This window comes from Nanorana parkeri, unplaced genomic scaffold (assembly GCF_000935625.1).
Source record: "Nanorana parkeri isolate BGI_ZX_2015 unplaced genomic scaffold, ASM93562v1 scaffold818, whole genome shotgun sequence".
Taxonomy (NCBI): Eukaryota; Metazoa; Chordata; class Amphibia; order Anura; family Dicroglossidae; genus Nanorana; species Nanorana parkeri.
In genome coordinates, this window is record NW_017307086.1 from 294,534 (window position 1) to 309,987 (window position 15,454).

Genomic DNA, 15,454 nt, shown 5'->3' on the forward strand with positions numbered 1-15,454 from the left:
AACCTTTTTGAACCCGAGTGCCCAAACTGCGACACAAAATAAATGTATTTATCTCAAAGTGCCAGCGCTGAAAATAAGTTTAGTATTGCAGTTTGGGCGCTCGGGTTTAAGAAACGTTCAACATCACTGCCTTAGGCAAAATAGAGAAACCCGCATATTCAAACATTAAGGCCCCATTCACACTGAGCGACACTCACCTGGGCAGATCCTGCAAAGCCTCCATGAGACCCTGAAGTTTGCCAGATCTCAGAGGGGCTGTGCAGGATCTGTGGTGGGCTTTGCAGGCGGCAGAGCACCCTACGGATCCTGCAAAGCTCCCCACATAACCTGCAGAGACCCCCTGAGACCCTGCAGTCTGCCGGATCTCAGGGGCGCTGTGCAGGATCTGTGGTGGGCTTTGCAGGATCTGTGGAGGGGTTTGCAGGCTGCAAAGCCCACCACAGATCCTGCACAGCCCCCTGAGATCTGGCAAAGCCCCCCACAGATCCTGCAGAGACCCCCTGAGACCCTGCAGTCCGCCAGATCTCAGGAGGGCTGGGGGGCTTTGCAGGATCTGTGGGGGGGTTTGCAGGCTCCAAAGCCCCCTACAGATCATGCACAGCCCCCCTGAGATCTGGCACAGCCCCCCACAGATCCTGCAGAGACCCCGCAGTCTGCCGGATCTCAGGGGGGCTTTGCAGGATCTGTGGGGGGTTTTGCAGGCTGCAAAGGCTGGACAATATTTTTTGGATCCATCCCAGCTGCAGCGTGGCTCTGCTCTGTCAGCATATAGCGGGCAATATTGCATGGGGGCGTGGTGGGGGACCCAAGAAAATGTTTGCACGGGGTCCAATCAATATTAAAGACGCCCGGCCTCACAGCACTCCATGACAGCCAGTAACTTCAGGGAGGCCTCCAAAGAGGAGAGATCCCTGCAACTTCCCACATTCTTAGCCCTTGAGGCCTAAGGACAGAACAGATGATCACAGATGCATCCACGGGGTAAAACTCTGGAGGCATGACCCATGTGCCAAGAAGTGTCTAAGAGATTTAATAACACTCCTAGCATGCACAGAAGCCCTGCAAGCCCACCGATTGTCCAAGCATTTAACATCCTTAAAGTAGAATGCTAACTCTAGCACCCTGCTGGAACTAACTCAAAGTAGTATTAAACTCTCAATCTTTTTTTACAATCATGAATCCAGAGCAAAGTTACATAGTTACATAGTATTTGAGGTTGAATAAAGACACAGGTCCATCAAGTTCAACCTTTGTGTGTGTGTGTGTGCACACAAGTTCCTGTGTGATCTAGTTTTTAAGAGTACCTGTACCCCTGTATGCTATGGTCTCTGAGGAAGGTATCTAATTGATTTGTGAATGAATCAATACTCTCTGCTCATACCACTGCTCGTGGTAATGAGTTCCAAAATGTAACCGGTCTAATTGAAAAGAAACCCCTACGCCCATTGTGGTTAATTTCTTCTCCACCAATTTTAGGTGGTGGCCTCTAGTCTTTGTTATGGAGTTTACAGTAAAAAGTTTATTCTTGATGTTGCCATCACCACTAAACATTGTGTACATGAAAATCATGTCCTCTCTTAGGCCCGGTTCACACCTGGGCGTTTTGTAGCATGTTACTACGCTCTGCAAAATGCTCAAACACCGAAAATCCCATTATTTCCTATGGGTATGGTTCACACCTGGGCGTATTACAGGCCGTATGAACACGCTACAAAACGCCCTACGCCCAAAGAAGTACAGGAGCTTCTTTGGGGCGTTTTTGTCGCGCGTATCCATTGGGATACAGCCAGGTATCCCTCGGAAATGCTCGTTTGGCGCACAGGTTTTTTTTACCACGAATCGCGCGACAAACGCGCATATTCGATACGCCTAGGTGTGAACCCAGGCTTAATCTCACTTCCAGCAGGAACACAATTAAATTTAGCAACCGTTGCTTTGGTACTCCAGCCCCTTAATTAGTTTAGTTGCCCTTCTCTGAACTCCAGCTCCAGGATATCCTTTCTGTGGATTGGTGACCAAAACTGAACCACATACTCCAGATGAGGCCGAACCAGTGATCAATAAAGTGGCAAAATTATTGCTTTATCTCTACAGTACATTCCCTTTTTAATACAAGACAGTACTCGCTTTGTAAGCTGCAGCCTGGCATTGCAATCTGTGGTCTACTATGACCCCCAAATCTTTTTACATGTCTGACTTCCCTAGTGGGGCACCCATTAAAGGGTAATCCGCTTACCTGTTTTTAACCCCAAAATGCATTAGTTTACATATATTCAACCCCTATTTTATCCAGGTCCTCCTGTAATATTATAATGTCTAAGCCCGAGGCTATTACACTCCTAATTTTAGTTTCATCAGCAAACACAGTATTTCTTTATATTTTTGCTCAAGCACTTACAGTCATCTTGTTTCCAGACAGCTGGCTTCAACTCTCTCAGCCTGGCTTCCCTGAACTTCTTGTCCAATACAAGATCACAAGGGATGGAACAGTCTCCAGCAGCTTTCCATCTACTAGATTAGAGAAGACAGAAGGAAGGAATGAGGAGCAGATGATTGGGTTGCTCTGAAGGAATGAGGAGCAGATGGTTGGGCTGCCCTGCTGTGTCTGTGGTGACGCACACAACTTACTAGTACACACAAGGGTTGCTCCATGGGACCCTGCAAGGGGATGGAGCCACCCTAATACAGGATATCAGGGGCAGTGCTCTGCTGATTCTGCAGAAAACTAAAACTTTTAAGCATCAAGGAGCAGCATCCATTGTAAAGGTGCCCATACACCTTACGATTATCGTACGATAGTCGTATGAGATCAACTTTTCGTACGACAATCGTAACATGTGAATAGAGTGCCCGACCGATAGTACTGTACAATCGTACGACTTTTGACGGTCAATCATGTTTGAAAACTTTGGACGATCGTACGATGTTCGCATGGTTGGTGGCGTTTCCGTCCGTCAAAAGTCGTATGATTAACACTGCGCATGCGCAAACGAAAATAGTTGCGCTCAATTACCGCAAGTCGTCCAAGTGTTTTTTTTAACTACCGCTAATTGAACCTTGCGATAATCGGGGCAGGATGGGGGCGTCGTACAAAAATCGTACGACGGTTTGATCATCGGACGAAAAGTTTTGTCCGATAATCGTAAGGTGTATGGGCACCTTAAGTGATTTAATCAGCATCTGAAATAGCTTTAAAACCCTTTGACTTTAATATCACTTTAAAACAGAATGTGAGATAATCACTCCACACTAACATCTGACTAGTCCAGCTTAGAAAATGCATAAAGAATTTAGGAAACACTACATCCCTGCAATCCATATTCATCTTGACAAATAACCGCATCCAGTGAAAGGGACCATTGTTACTAGAAAAAGGCAAAAATGTGTCTTAGTATGAATGTGTTTCCTCCATTATGCCCAATGAAATCTGAAAAATATACAGCTACAAGTATAGATATAACGTTCCCTATCCTTTGTGTGAAGCTTTGTGAAAGGGTAATTTATGTCTTGTTGTTGCAGAGTGCAGGGATAGCTTTGCCTTCAAATTTGTCACCGTAACCACCGTGCAACCCGACAGGCATGTCACACACGTGACCCGCCTGCCACTGCGAGTATATGGGACGCTTGAGCTCCCAGGAGCAGTGCATACTGGGAAGTGAAGTCTCGTAGCCGGCGTTCTGCCTAGACACTGCCGATGCAGACGCACGTGGTAGACTACTGTTCCCACAATTCAGTGCGCGCTTCTGTCACTGTTTAGACATGGCAGCCTCCATGCTGCAGGTCGGTCGTGGCGGCTGTGCGCTGCTCGTAGTGCAGAGTGTTGGCTCTGGTCACTTTGTTAGACAGCTGCGCCGTGCAAGGAGAGGATGGAGGACAGCTAGCACCGCCTGCAAACATGCCAGGGGCACGGGGTACACCATATTTCACTGTATATGGGGGTCATATGCTGGGGACTGAAGGGCTATGAATTAATTATATGTGACAGACAGAAGTCTTCTCTTATCCAGAAAGTAGTCAGTACGAGTAATGGATGCGTTTGACTGGTCTGGTTGCAGTGCATTGCGCAGTGCTGAGTGCTTTGTTTAATTAAAGTTTATATGAAGTTAACTTTTTTTAAAAAAAAGCTTGAGAAGAATGAAAATAAGCCATGTGTCCAGCTTTCATTCACTAGGTTATGATGCACAGACACTTCGCACTTCTGGAGTTTGTTGTCCTTATACCACTTTATAGAAGAACTCTTAATTAAATCTTACCCTTGCCGTGGGGCTACCCCCGCACTGCACGTGTTAATTGTTTTCTTCTTGGATCTAAAATAAAAGTTATACTCACCTGAACCATGATACTGGCTGGTCCCTAGCTCATTTCCTGGAGCCTGTCTTCTCTGCTCCAGTGTTGGAATGTCCCTCATTGTTCTCACATCCCTTACACTGTGTAGGATGTGATGACTTATAGGACCATAGACCGCTGGAGCAAGGCTGAAGGGACTGGTCTAGCAACCAGGATCGTGGTTCAGTTGAGTATAACTCTTTTATTTTTGCTCCCTAGACAAAATGAGCACTTAACTCTTGCAATACGGGGGTAGCCCCACTGAAAGGGTTAAGGATTCATTTGCCCGGGGTTATTTAAAGAACAGATTTTTATTCAAATCTGCAGTGTAAAAACAGACTTTCTTTAAGGGCCCATTCATATATCGGATCTGTACAAATCAATGGCTGGTGCTGCTGTTCGCATGTAACCGCTCATCCGAGCAGTTACATTCTAATAGAGGCTTTGACTGACTTTGGACGCAGACATGTTGAGTCCATGGTTGGCCTTTCTGCTGACTTTCTGGCCGTACTCAGACTGACCGCTAATCAGCCAGTGTGTGTGCAGCACAAAATGCAATTGCGTGCAATGGTTTAGCCACCTCCTAACGTGCAGCAATTATTGCCTCAGATTGCCCATCTGAATGAGGCCGGATATTTACACTTTCTTCAAAGCTGGATAGCACAGCTCTTGTCGCACACTATATTGCCAAAGTATTGGGACGCCTTTACACGCACATGAACTTTAATGGCATCCCAGTCTTAGTCCGTAGGGTTCAATATTAAGTTGGCCCACCCTTTGCCACAACCTGGCAAACCTATCACGGTACCACGCTTGAATTCACTGAGCTCTTGAGAGCGACCCATTCTTTCACAAATGTTTGTAGAAGCGTCTGCATGCCGAGGTGCAGGATTTTATATACCTGTGGCCATGGAGGTGATTGGAACATCTGAATCCAATGATTTGGAGGGGTGTCCCAATACTTTTGGCAATATAGTGTACTTCCGTCACTTCAACAGGAGAGCTGTGGCTGCTATACAGGGAAGCCTTGTTATTTGACCACCCCTCCTCTCCCCTTGCGTATTCACAAAACGCTTTGTATTCTATGCATGGTTTACAGTAAACAAAGTGTTCTGTGAATGGGGAAGGGGAGAGGAGGGGTGGACAAGTAACACTGCAGTTCAGTTTCCGTGTATAAGAGCCGCAGCTCTCCTGTCGCAGTGCTGAATGTATAGCGAGAGCTGTACTATCTGGCCTCAATGAAAGTGTAAATATTAAAGAAAATACAACAATACCTAAGGCGGCATACACCTCCATACACCTCCTGACACTTATCTTGTAAACCGCAAATGAAAAAGCCCTGTTGTTCTTTAGAAAGACCCTGCCACCATAACTACATAAAGTGTCACTGTATACATTAATGTGATACAGCTTATCATATAGTTACTATTTTGCTCTTTGAGCATAAGGCAAATTTAACTTCTGCCTTAGGCACTGAAACTAGAGAAGAATCTGACATATTGGATTCTTCTGTTTTGTGGCTGTGTTCTGACCCCCCTGCCCACCAGCACCATCACACAGCGGCTCACAAATACTACCTTGTGATATCACAAGGGGCAGTATCAGTGGTAAGTGAAGTATAGAGAGAAGGCATTGTGACACTTTTCTGACACTCGGCAGCTTGCACATTTTGTGTCTTTGTCTCAAAAGTATTGAAGCCAGACACTGCCAGCAAGCGAGCATTTTTTACAAGGCTCACAGTGACAGCCCTCATACTTCTCTCATTACAAATTAGCAGTTCTTCCCTTTAATAAAACAAATTTTAAATATATTTATTGTAAGTTCATATATCTCCCATATTTATATGTAAATATTAATAAATGTCTTATTTAAAGCAACTTTAAAAGTACTTTTTTTGTTAGTATGATTCATGAACCAATTTCAAGCATGGCTAACGTTAGAAAGTTGCAGCAGCATTTGGCTTGTGGTTTTACCTAACTCTCTCCTTCTACATTGCTGATTATTTTAAAATTGTCGCTCAATGCTGAGTCATTGTTTATGAAGTAGGAATTATAAAGTATTTCTGTGAACTCTGCAGGGAGACAGATGAACACGGGTTAGATCAGAAAGGTAAAAATTGGTTAGGTTTGCTACACAGTACTACAATGGGCAGGTTCGGGGACAGGCTTGGGGTTATATACAAAGTGCACAAGTGAGCTTGCTTTAGAGCAGGGGTGCCCATTAGGTAGATCGTGATCTACCAGTAGCTCTCAAAGCTGATGCTGGTAGATCACAAAGGGTGTGAATGGTGGCCCCTTTATTCCATTTTGGTATATTTATTTAGCTGTGCACACATGATTACCTATTAGCCTGAGTCTGCTGAGCCAAGCTCCCTGACACCTTTCTGGTGGATACTGGTGGTTGAAGTGCTATGTATTACATCAAAGAATATTAGTTTACACAGTCTGTTGCACTACACTGTTTGCAAAATACAGCAAGGTGAGCCAGGAGAGAGCGCGGGGAGAGACAGCCAGGAGAGAGCGCGGGGAGAGACAGCCAGGAGAGAGTGCGGGGAGAGACAGCCAAGAGAGAGCGCGGGGAGAGACAGCCAGGAGAGAGACAACCAGGAAAGAGAGAGGGGAGAGATCGAAGAGAGACAGCCAGGAGAGACAATCAGGAGGATGAGCCAGGAGAGAGAGCAAGGTGAGACAGCCAGGAGAGAGAGAGAGCGAGGTTTTTTAATTTTTTTTGGTAGATCTCGTGTAGCTTGTCATTTCAAATGTAGATCTCAACACAAAAAATTGTGGGCACCCCTGTTTTAGAGGCATGCTAAAGTAAACCTGTGCCTACTCCTACAACACAGCTTACTTCCCCACTACTAGAGCCCCCTGAAAGTAATATGCAAGTCAATAATTACATGCTGGATATCCACCCTCACAATGAGACAGAGTTCAGTCCTGGGGATGTTTGTGTGCTTTAGGTCTGGAGATTTCTGTTTTTTAGGGGCTCTAGTAATGCACTGGAGAGAAGGGAAGGCACTGTGAGGATATGTGCAAGCATATTATGCTGCTTATTTACAATGTAGGTTTTGTTTAGGACTAGGTTCACCCTTTTCCACTGGTCTCCTTTGTGGTAGTACACAAAAAAAAACACATTACCGCATGTGTAAACATTGCTTGTGTTAGGGCAACCGACTCAAATGAATAGGCTAACAAAGCGCTGCAACCTAGCCAAAAACATATGCGCTATTTTTAGCAGCGCAGCTCTCCACATTGCTCTAATTGTGCTTTAGTATCGTGCATTGTGGTGCAGTGCAATGCATATGCTTTGGAGCCTCAAAACAAATGGCACCACAACATGCACATTATTACCACAACACACCCCAAGTGTGAACCTAGCTGTTTGACATTTCAGCTGCATTGTGTTATGCACCGCAACACAGGTTTTCATTGATCTACATAATCTTTGTCAACACACTACACTACAAATAACAGATGATTTACATCTGTACATTGCGGTGTGCTGGCAAGGTGCATTGGGATACCATGAATAGCACCCTAACACACTAGTTTTGTCCATTGCAGTACCACAACTCAGCGTAATCAGAGCCTAATGGAAACCCTGCTGAGAGAAATATGCAGACCGCAGTGTTGATCTTCTGATAGTGCTGGTGGCCTAGCTGTTATGTGTTCAGTGTAGATTACTGGTGGACAGAACAGATCATATAGTAAAAGAAACCTGAGATGAGATGAGCTCTGGTGTGAGAATTCTGATCAGCTGCCCTGGGTAAGGTACTGGCTCAAGTCTTTCATGGCTTCTGCGGCTCAGTGTTGGCCAGCAGGCTGCTTATTACAGTGTTGGGTTAGTAGTGAAGTGTAAGGGTGCCCATACACTGTACGATTCTCGTACGAGAATGGCGGGAAATCCCGCGATCGTACGAGAATCGTACAGTGTATGGAAGGCGTGCGGCCGTTTCTACTGTACGGTCGCACGTCTTCCATCGAACAAGCAGGCTGAAAAACCCGCCGGGAATCGTACGATTCTCGGCGAGTTAGTGGCCTGCTTGTTCGACAACTGACGAACGGGCCGGTGTGCGCACGCGCACACTGCCCGTTTGCCGTCCTTGCAAGCCCGCCCCTCATTGCAGTCATCGCAAGCCCGCCCCCCCGGGGGGCGCGCTTGCAATGATCGTAAGTACGATCTGCCTGTCCAAGATGGGCAGATCGTACATTTCTTTAAGTACTTTACAACCCTCGCAAGACAAAAGTGGAGCTTGACCCACTTTTATATCTCACTTTAAAGGAAATACAGAGAGAATATGGATGCTCCTCACCTTCCAGTAACGCAAGTTGCCTAGTTTCATGGCTTCATTTACTTGTGAGGCACTGCTCAGAACACATATACAGGTCAGAAGTTCTTATGTCGATCTTACCTTAGGCTGGGTTCACACCATTTTCCGGACCAGACCTGGAACATAGTGCATTGCAATTTTGCTGCGATTTTTTTTTTTGTTAGCTTAAAATGGTCTTACAGGTGCGTTCCATGCTTTTTGATGCATTCCAGACCAGACAAAATAGGACTAGCAGTATTTTCTGGCCTCGTCCGGAACAGACTGCGCTGGTGGGAACAGAGGCCAGAAATAGCATTGGGATACATTTTGGGTCCGGAAACAATCTGCTCTGGTCTGGAGGTAATCTGGATGTGGTGTGAATGGGCCCTTAGAGCAGTTTCACCCTATTTTCTGGACCAGATCTGGTCGGAAAATGGTGTGAACCTGACTGCAGTTCCAGGGCATTCAAGACCAGACAAAATGAGACATGCAGTATTGGTCTGGTCTGGAACGGACTGCACTGTTGTGAACAGAAGCCAGAAAAAGCATAGGGATACATTAGGATGCATTTTGGGTCCTGAAACAATCAGATCTGGATGTGGTATGAATGGGCACCTTTTAATCTACATTTTTTTCTGCTTCCAACACATCAACTACAGGGACAAAATGTGCACCTGCTGCCTAATATATGCCACCCATTACCAGGTGCCATTGAAACTAGAAAATCAGTGTCATTCACTTCACCTCTCAGTGGTTATAATGTTTTGGCAATTATTTCATTCAATGTTTCACCTGCATATTATCTACCCTCTTGTGAAGATGTATAGTTCGGATGTGGACTCATTTGATAAGTCAGTGTGAGTACAAAGGAAATAGCAGTCAGTCTGTATTTCTGGCCATGGATGATCCAATCCCACTGAGTCACAGAGGCTTAATGTGATAAAATCATTTAGAATAGACTGGGATTAGTACAGAGTAGCTAGATAGGAATGAACATGGAGTGTGAAATATGATGTTCTAGTAAATAGGGGAGTTTAGGACTTAGAAATGCTCTCTGGATGCTTATCTGCTGTCAGTTGAAGTACTTTATGACTAAAAGATCAATAAACAATAGTGCAGTTGGAATGCTGTCAGATCTTAAGAGACTCCTGAGAGAGTTTTACTGAATAGAAGCACAAGTTGTGCAATGTGTTCTGACTGAAATCCTAACAGATAAAACCAGTGATTAGCTTGGCCAGGCTTGTGTTGCTTATCTTATTTCGGAGAGGTGGTTGTTTCCTAAATTGGTGATAATATTTTAACTGTATCTTTGGCAAAACAATCATCTCAGTTTGCCAGGGAGCATCTAATTTCTTCCCATGTTTGCTGACCGTGGAGATGTTCACAATGCTCTTTTGTTTTCATTTACAAATTTCAGTTATTTTGCACCCAGTCTACCAAGGACCGCATAATTCAAGTGACTGAAATTTTATTAATTCTCAGTCTTTCAATGAGAAAAACAATAATCAAAAGGATAATTGTAAATGCAGTAAACATTCAGGGTCTGAAATAGTCAAATTGCTCTGTGTTATGGTTTACTTTTTTGCATAAAAAAAAAAAACTGGTTTTGAGCCGTGGTTCTCAACCAGTGGGTCATGACCCAAAAGTGGGTCAATGACCCACTTTGTTCAATGGGTCGCCACATGCATTCCACTTTTTTAGGCGAGAGACTCGTCCTCCTCCCCCTAGAGCAGCACCGCCAGTTCTCGTACTGAGCAGCCATTCAAAATATGATGCCTGGCCCTGCGTGTCAGCTTGAGCTGGAGTGGGCTGAAAGTATGGCCATAAGGGAGCTTCATCCATAAATGCTTTGCTTATAGCTCCCACATGGGACCTGTAGAGGTGCCTACACTGGACTGATGTCACATTCTGGCTCTTGACACCTCTACAGGGCACGCAAGGGAGCTGTACAAACAATGCACATATGGATGGAGCTCCGTCACAGCACAGCAAGCTGCGGTTCCACTCCAGTTCTCATAAAGTAGGGGGTCTGGGTGTATCTTAAAAAAAATATATAGAATTTTTTTTGGAGTGTGTATGTGTGAATGTGTAAGATTGTGTCTGTGTTTGTGTGCGTCTGGCAATGTTTTTGAAGGCCCGTTTACACCAGTACAGTGCGTTTATTGCACAGCCCCATGTGATTAATGCACTGTACAACACAATCGCACCTACTACGTGTTCTAGTGTGGAAGGTGCATTGTGTTGCCATTCATTTTCCATTGCAGTGCAACTTAATGACCAAGGACAAATGTGGGTCCTGAGGTTACCCAGGTTGAGAACCACTGTTTTAGAGCACACTAGCATTATCGGTCCCTCTGTATCTTGGCAGAAAAATTTAATTTGGGGATGGATCACAGTAATTACATTTAACAGGAGTTAAATCTTAAAAATACATTCAAGTACCTTAAAGGGTTTCTAAAACCTCAGCTTTTTTTGCATATATCTACTGCTAGCAAGCAGTAGATATATGCAAAAAGTTTTTTCTTTTTTAAAAACCCCCTTTAACAGCGGTTTAAACTTACCTGTATCTACCCCACGCGCTCCCGTCCGAAAGTGTGAAACTGCTCGGGCGGCCGCAAAGGATCTGCATGCGCAGTTCACATTTTCGGCCGGGACGCGAGGAGAGACACAAGATAAGTGCAGGAAAGAAGATGATCAGGATAAGAGACATAATTTAAGGTAAGTGCTTTCATCAACGTTGTGTTGAGGCCAGGGGTGTATCTACTACAGGGCGGCACTTTCCAGGGGGGTGCCAAAAAATGCTGCCCCCAAATCAGTTAGGTAAGAGAAAATAAGAAATTATATTATAAATTATTCATAAATTACTGCCAGTACTCCTGGACCTGGTGCTTCTTTGGCTGGGGGACCAACGTGTCCACCAGCAAAAACATTTTTGCCTTTAATGTCACTTTCACTATGAACAAAATTGTATCTTCCTTCTGGAGGGTGGCTACTTTTGTTCCCCATGGTCCCTGTGTGTGTTGCAAAGTAGCCACCGCTCCAAGCTCACTCCTGTGATGGACTACAATCTCATGTTTAGTTTACTAATTTGTATTAACTGTGCCTGTCAGAGATGATTTGAAGATCTACAGCTGAGTGATACACATATGTGATACATTTTTGTTAATAGTTCAGGTACTTGGATGCATTTTTAAGATTTAACTCCTGAGTTTAGTGTCACTAGTATATAGCCTAATATAAGAACATGTCTACCTGTGTACTTATTTGTTATAATGGGTTGTTTGCCTTTACTTTAGTAACATTGTTTTAGTAGAGCTGTACCTTATGCGGCCCACTTATTCATTAAAGCGGACCTTTTACGCTCAAAAAATCAAATTCTACCAATGCATCCCTCTATGTATGATGATTAATAATAACATAGACATGTCAGGTGTAAAATGCTGTGATTATGAAATACTTACACTTGCAGAGCATTCAGTTCCAGCTTTGAAAGTGCAAATGACTTCACTTTGCCAACGCAATGCACACTGGGATTGCCTTGTCATCAGCAGAGCATTGCTAGGAAATCTCATCTGTAATCTTATGAGATCTCAGGGAAAGGCATTTTCCTCCACTGAGATGATGTGCATGGTCACATGTCTAGCCACGTGCCAGATTTTCAGGAAGTATAAGGAGATCTAGTTTTCTGCCCTTAGTAAACATTGCCACTGTCAGAAGACTGGGGAAGTAATGCGATATGGAAAGAATACAATTATCTGGAAGTATCTGTCTGTAGATTGTCATTACTAAATATTTCTAAAGGTGTGTTTGTTATTTTAAAGATATGGGTAATGGTCAGCTTTAATGTGTCACAGCTCTGGAGCCAACAACTTTAAAAACTAGTCAGAAATGGCAGGTGCCATATGGATTCCTAACCACGCTAACAATAACACACATCTCGTGGTTCTTCTTGCAGATTGTTGCCCTGGGAAGGAGTTGTTGGTCTTGAAATCCATGCGCAGATCAATTCTGCCTCCAAACTTTTTTCAAGTTCACAAGTTAAGTTTGCTGCTCCACCAAACTCTACAGTGTCATTTTTTGATGCTTCTTTGCCAGGAACGTTACCAGTAAGTAGTACATTGTATATTGTGTACATTTATTTTACTAGTCTTTCACTGACTTTCATATATAAAAAACTGTTGTCCCATGTGGTTTTGTCCTGCGGTTGAAATTAATGATTTTGAAGTTTTTAGAATGTGTATTTTAAGTTTCCAAGACTACCATGCTTTGAAGGTATAACAGATATATAAAGAAAAACTCTAGACAAACACTGTATATTTAAAAAAAAAAAAAAAACTCCAGTTCACTTAGAAATCTCCCGGCTCCAGAATCCCAACTATAATCCAGAAAACCCGGAAAGTATTGTAAAGCCAGCTCTTTCCTGATTAAAGTACTTTCCTGGAACCGCTCAGCCCCTTTTGCTGGGGGTCCTGGGTGACCTTGATGCCACATTATACCATGGTATTGCCACAGTATGTATGTAATCAAATACATAACTCGTATATATCTTGCGCCAATATTAACACCTTGCTGCAAGCAATGAATCTTAGGCAAACAGACAATATGAATTTGGAAATATGTGCCATGCTATATCATACAAAAATATATGAAATCAAAACTCAAACACAGAATGTGACACACGTGATTTATAACACACTCTGTGATATGTATGTTTTTTTACAAATATGTGAAATGATTTTCATACATATAGTCAAAACTAGGGATGCACCGATACCGATACAAGCATCGGTATCGGCCGCGATACCGAGTATTTGCATGGGTACTCGTACTCGTGCAAATGCTCTGATGTCTAAAACGAGTACCTGTGTCCGCCATCTTCCACCGCCGCACACAGCACACAGGACCGCGTCTGCATTCATGCAAGATGGCCGCGAACTCCTTCTCCACGGGCGAACGGCCGAAACCAGACTCCGCCTTCAATTCCTCTGTCCTCACTCGTGATTGGTGGGGAAGCCTGTCAATCATCCAATCGGCCAATCAGCATGAGAAGAGGCCGGCATTGACAGATGACTAGGCTGTGACACGAGGGGATGAAGCAGACGGAGACAACGGAAGAGAAGGTTAGCAGCACTGCTGGGGCTGGGCACAGGATTGGGGGTGGGCACAGGATGGCCTCAAAAGTTATATTTGCCTGCTGTAGGTTTATAAATTTAAAAAAAATGCACTACTGCTTGCTATTCTATTTGGATGAGGCAAATCATGGATGAGGCAGAGCACATGTTCAGCATAAAAAACAGGATGGCATAAAAAAAAGTTATATTTGCCTGCTGTAATGCAATTAGTAATTGCATTACAGCAGGCAAATATAACTTTTTTTATGCCATCCTGTGCCCAGCACACACCTGTAGTGTGGCACAGTTATATCTAATTCTGCATACCTGGCTGTATATTATACATTAAAAAATTTAATATACAGCCAGGTATGCAGAAATAAATATAACTGTTCCACACTATATGCAATGCATTATGCACTACAGTGTTCTGGTCTGAACATGTGCTCTGCCTCATCCATTTTCCACCATGATCTAAACTGGAGCAGGCAGAATGTGGAGCAGTTATCCATGGCAACCAGCATCAGCATCTCTCTTCAGTTTGCTCAGGTAAGATTTGAACATGAGACAGAGAAGCTGATTGGTTGCAGTGCACATCTGCTACAGATTTTGTCTGCTTTGATAAATTCCCCAAAATTTATTTTTTTCTCTATGATGTTCCTTTGATTCCTGTAATTTATAATCACTTACAATGGATTCTGCTTCTTGATGTTTAAAGGTTTAAGCTTCCTAAAGAATCAGCTGGTCCCCTTAGTACTGGCCCTGGCATCATGTTTTAGGGTGTCTCCTTTCCCTTGCAGGGTCCTATGGGGCCACCCTTGTGTGTGCTAGTAAGATGTGTGTGTCTCCACAAACACGCAGCCACAGCAAGGCACTTCCCTTCCCCCTACTCCCTTCTCCAAGTTAGTATATGAACAGTTGCTGGAGTCTGCACTGTCCCTTGAGATCTTGTACTGGACAGGAAATTCAGAGAAGCTGAGCTGAGAGAGTTGAAGCCAGCTGTTTGGAAACATGATGACTGTAATTGCTTGGACACAAATGTAAAGAAATTCTTAGCTGGGCAATGTTGTTTGTTTCATCTGGATTCATTTTTGAAAAAAGTTTGATGCAGGTGGAGACTATGTTGACCATGTTGTTGGGTTTTTGAGTCAGCTGGTTATTTCCATGCCCGTCCTTTTGCACAGTTTTCACAACTGCATTTGCCTTTTTTTGTTTCATATATTATCATCATATTTGGCTGTAATATTGGATACATCATTGTATGCTATCCTTGTTAATGTTAATTTCTTTTTTGAAGCTTGATACAGTTTTAAATGCCTAATGTAAAAAGTCTTTTTTCTGTTCACATTTTTAACTACCTGATCTGGTATCATTGTCCCAGCTGTTGCATTGAAAGAGAGATAACCACAGGCGTTTTCTTGTACTACCATTTATTAAATTTTCTCTTGCAGGATAAAATGAATCCAAGCCCAATTTTCTTTTAAGCATAAGAAAGCCCCATTTCATATTAGCAATCACATTTTCTCTTCTGTCACCTTTTGACAGTGAAGAACAGATAGCATTAATATTGGCTCAATACCTTCAATATGAGCTTTTTTTAATATATTAGTAATAATCTCTAAATTTCTTTCTATAGCACATTAATTTTAGTTTGAAAGCAAAATCTCCTACTGCACATCTGAGGTGTATGGGGTTATTTAAAGCAGTA

General features: G+C 43.5%; 1 protein-coding gene across 1 annotated transcript in view; it reads left to right on the forward strand.

Moving 5' to 3' along the window:
- Positions 1 to 9,454: 9,454 nt before the first annotated feature.
- GATB (glutamyl-tRNA amidotransferase subunit B) overlaps positions 9,455 to 15,454 on the forward strand; it is a 76,580-nt gene continuing 70,580 nt past the window's right edge. Inside the window, exons 1-2 of the mRNA XM_018565146.1 lie at positions 9,455 to 9,492; positions 12,591 to 12,741. Of these exons, the coding sequence (XP_018420648.1) occupies positions 9,455 to 9,492; positions 12,591 to 12,741 (189 nt within the window). The remainder of the gene's footprint in view (positions 9,493 to 12,590; positions 12,742 to 15,454) is intronic.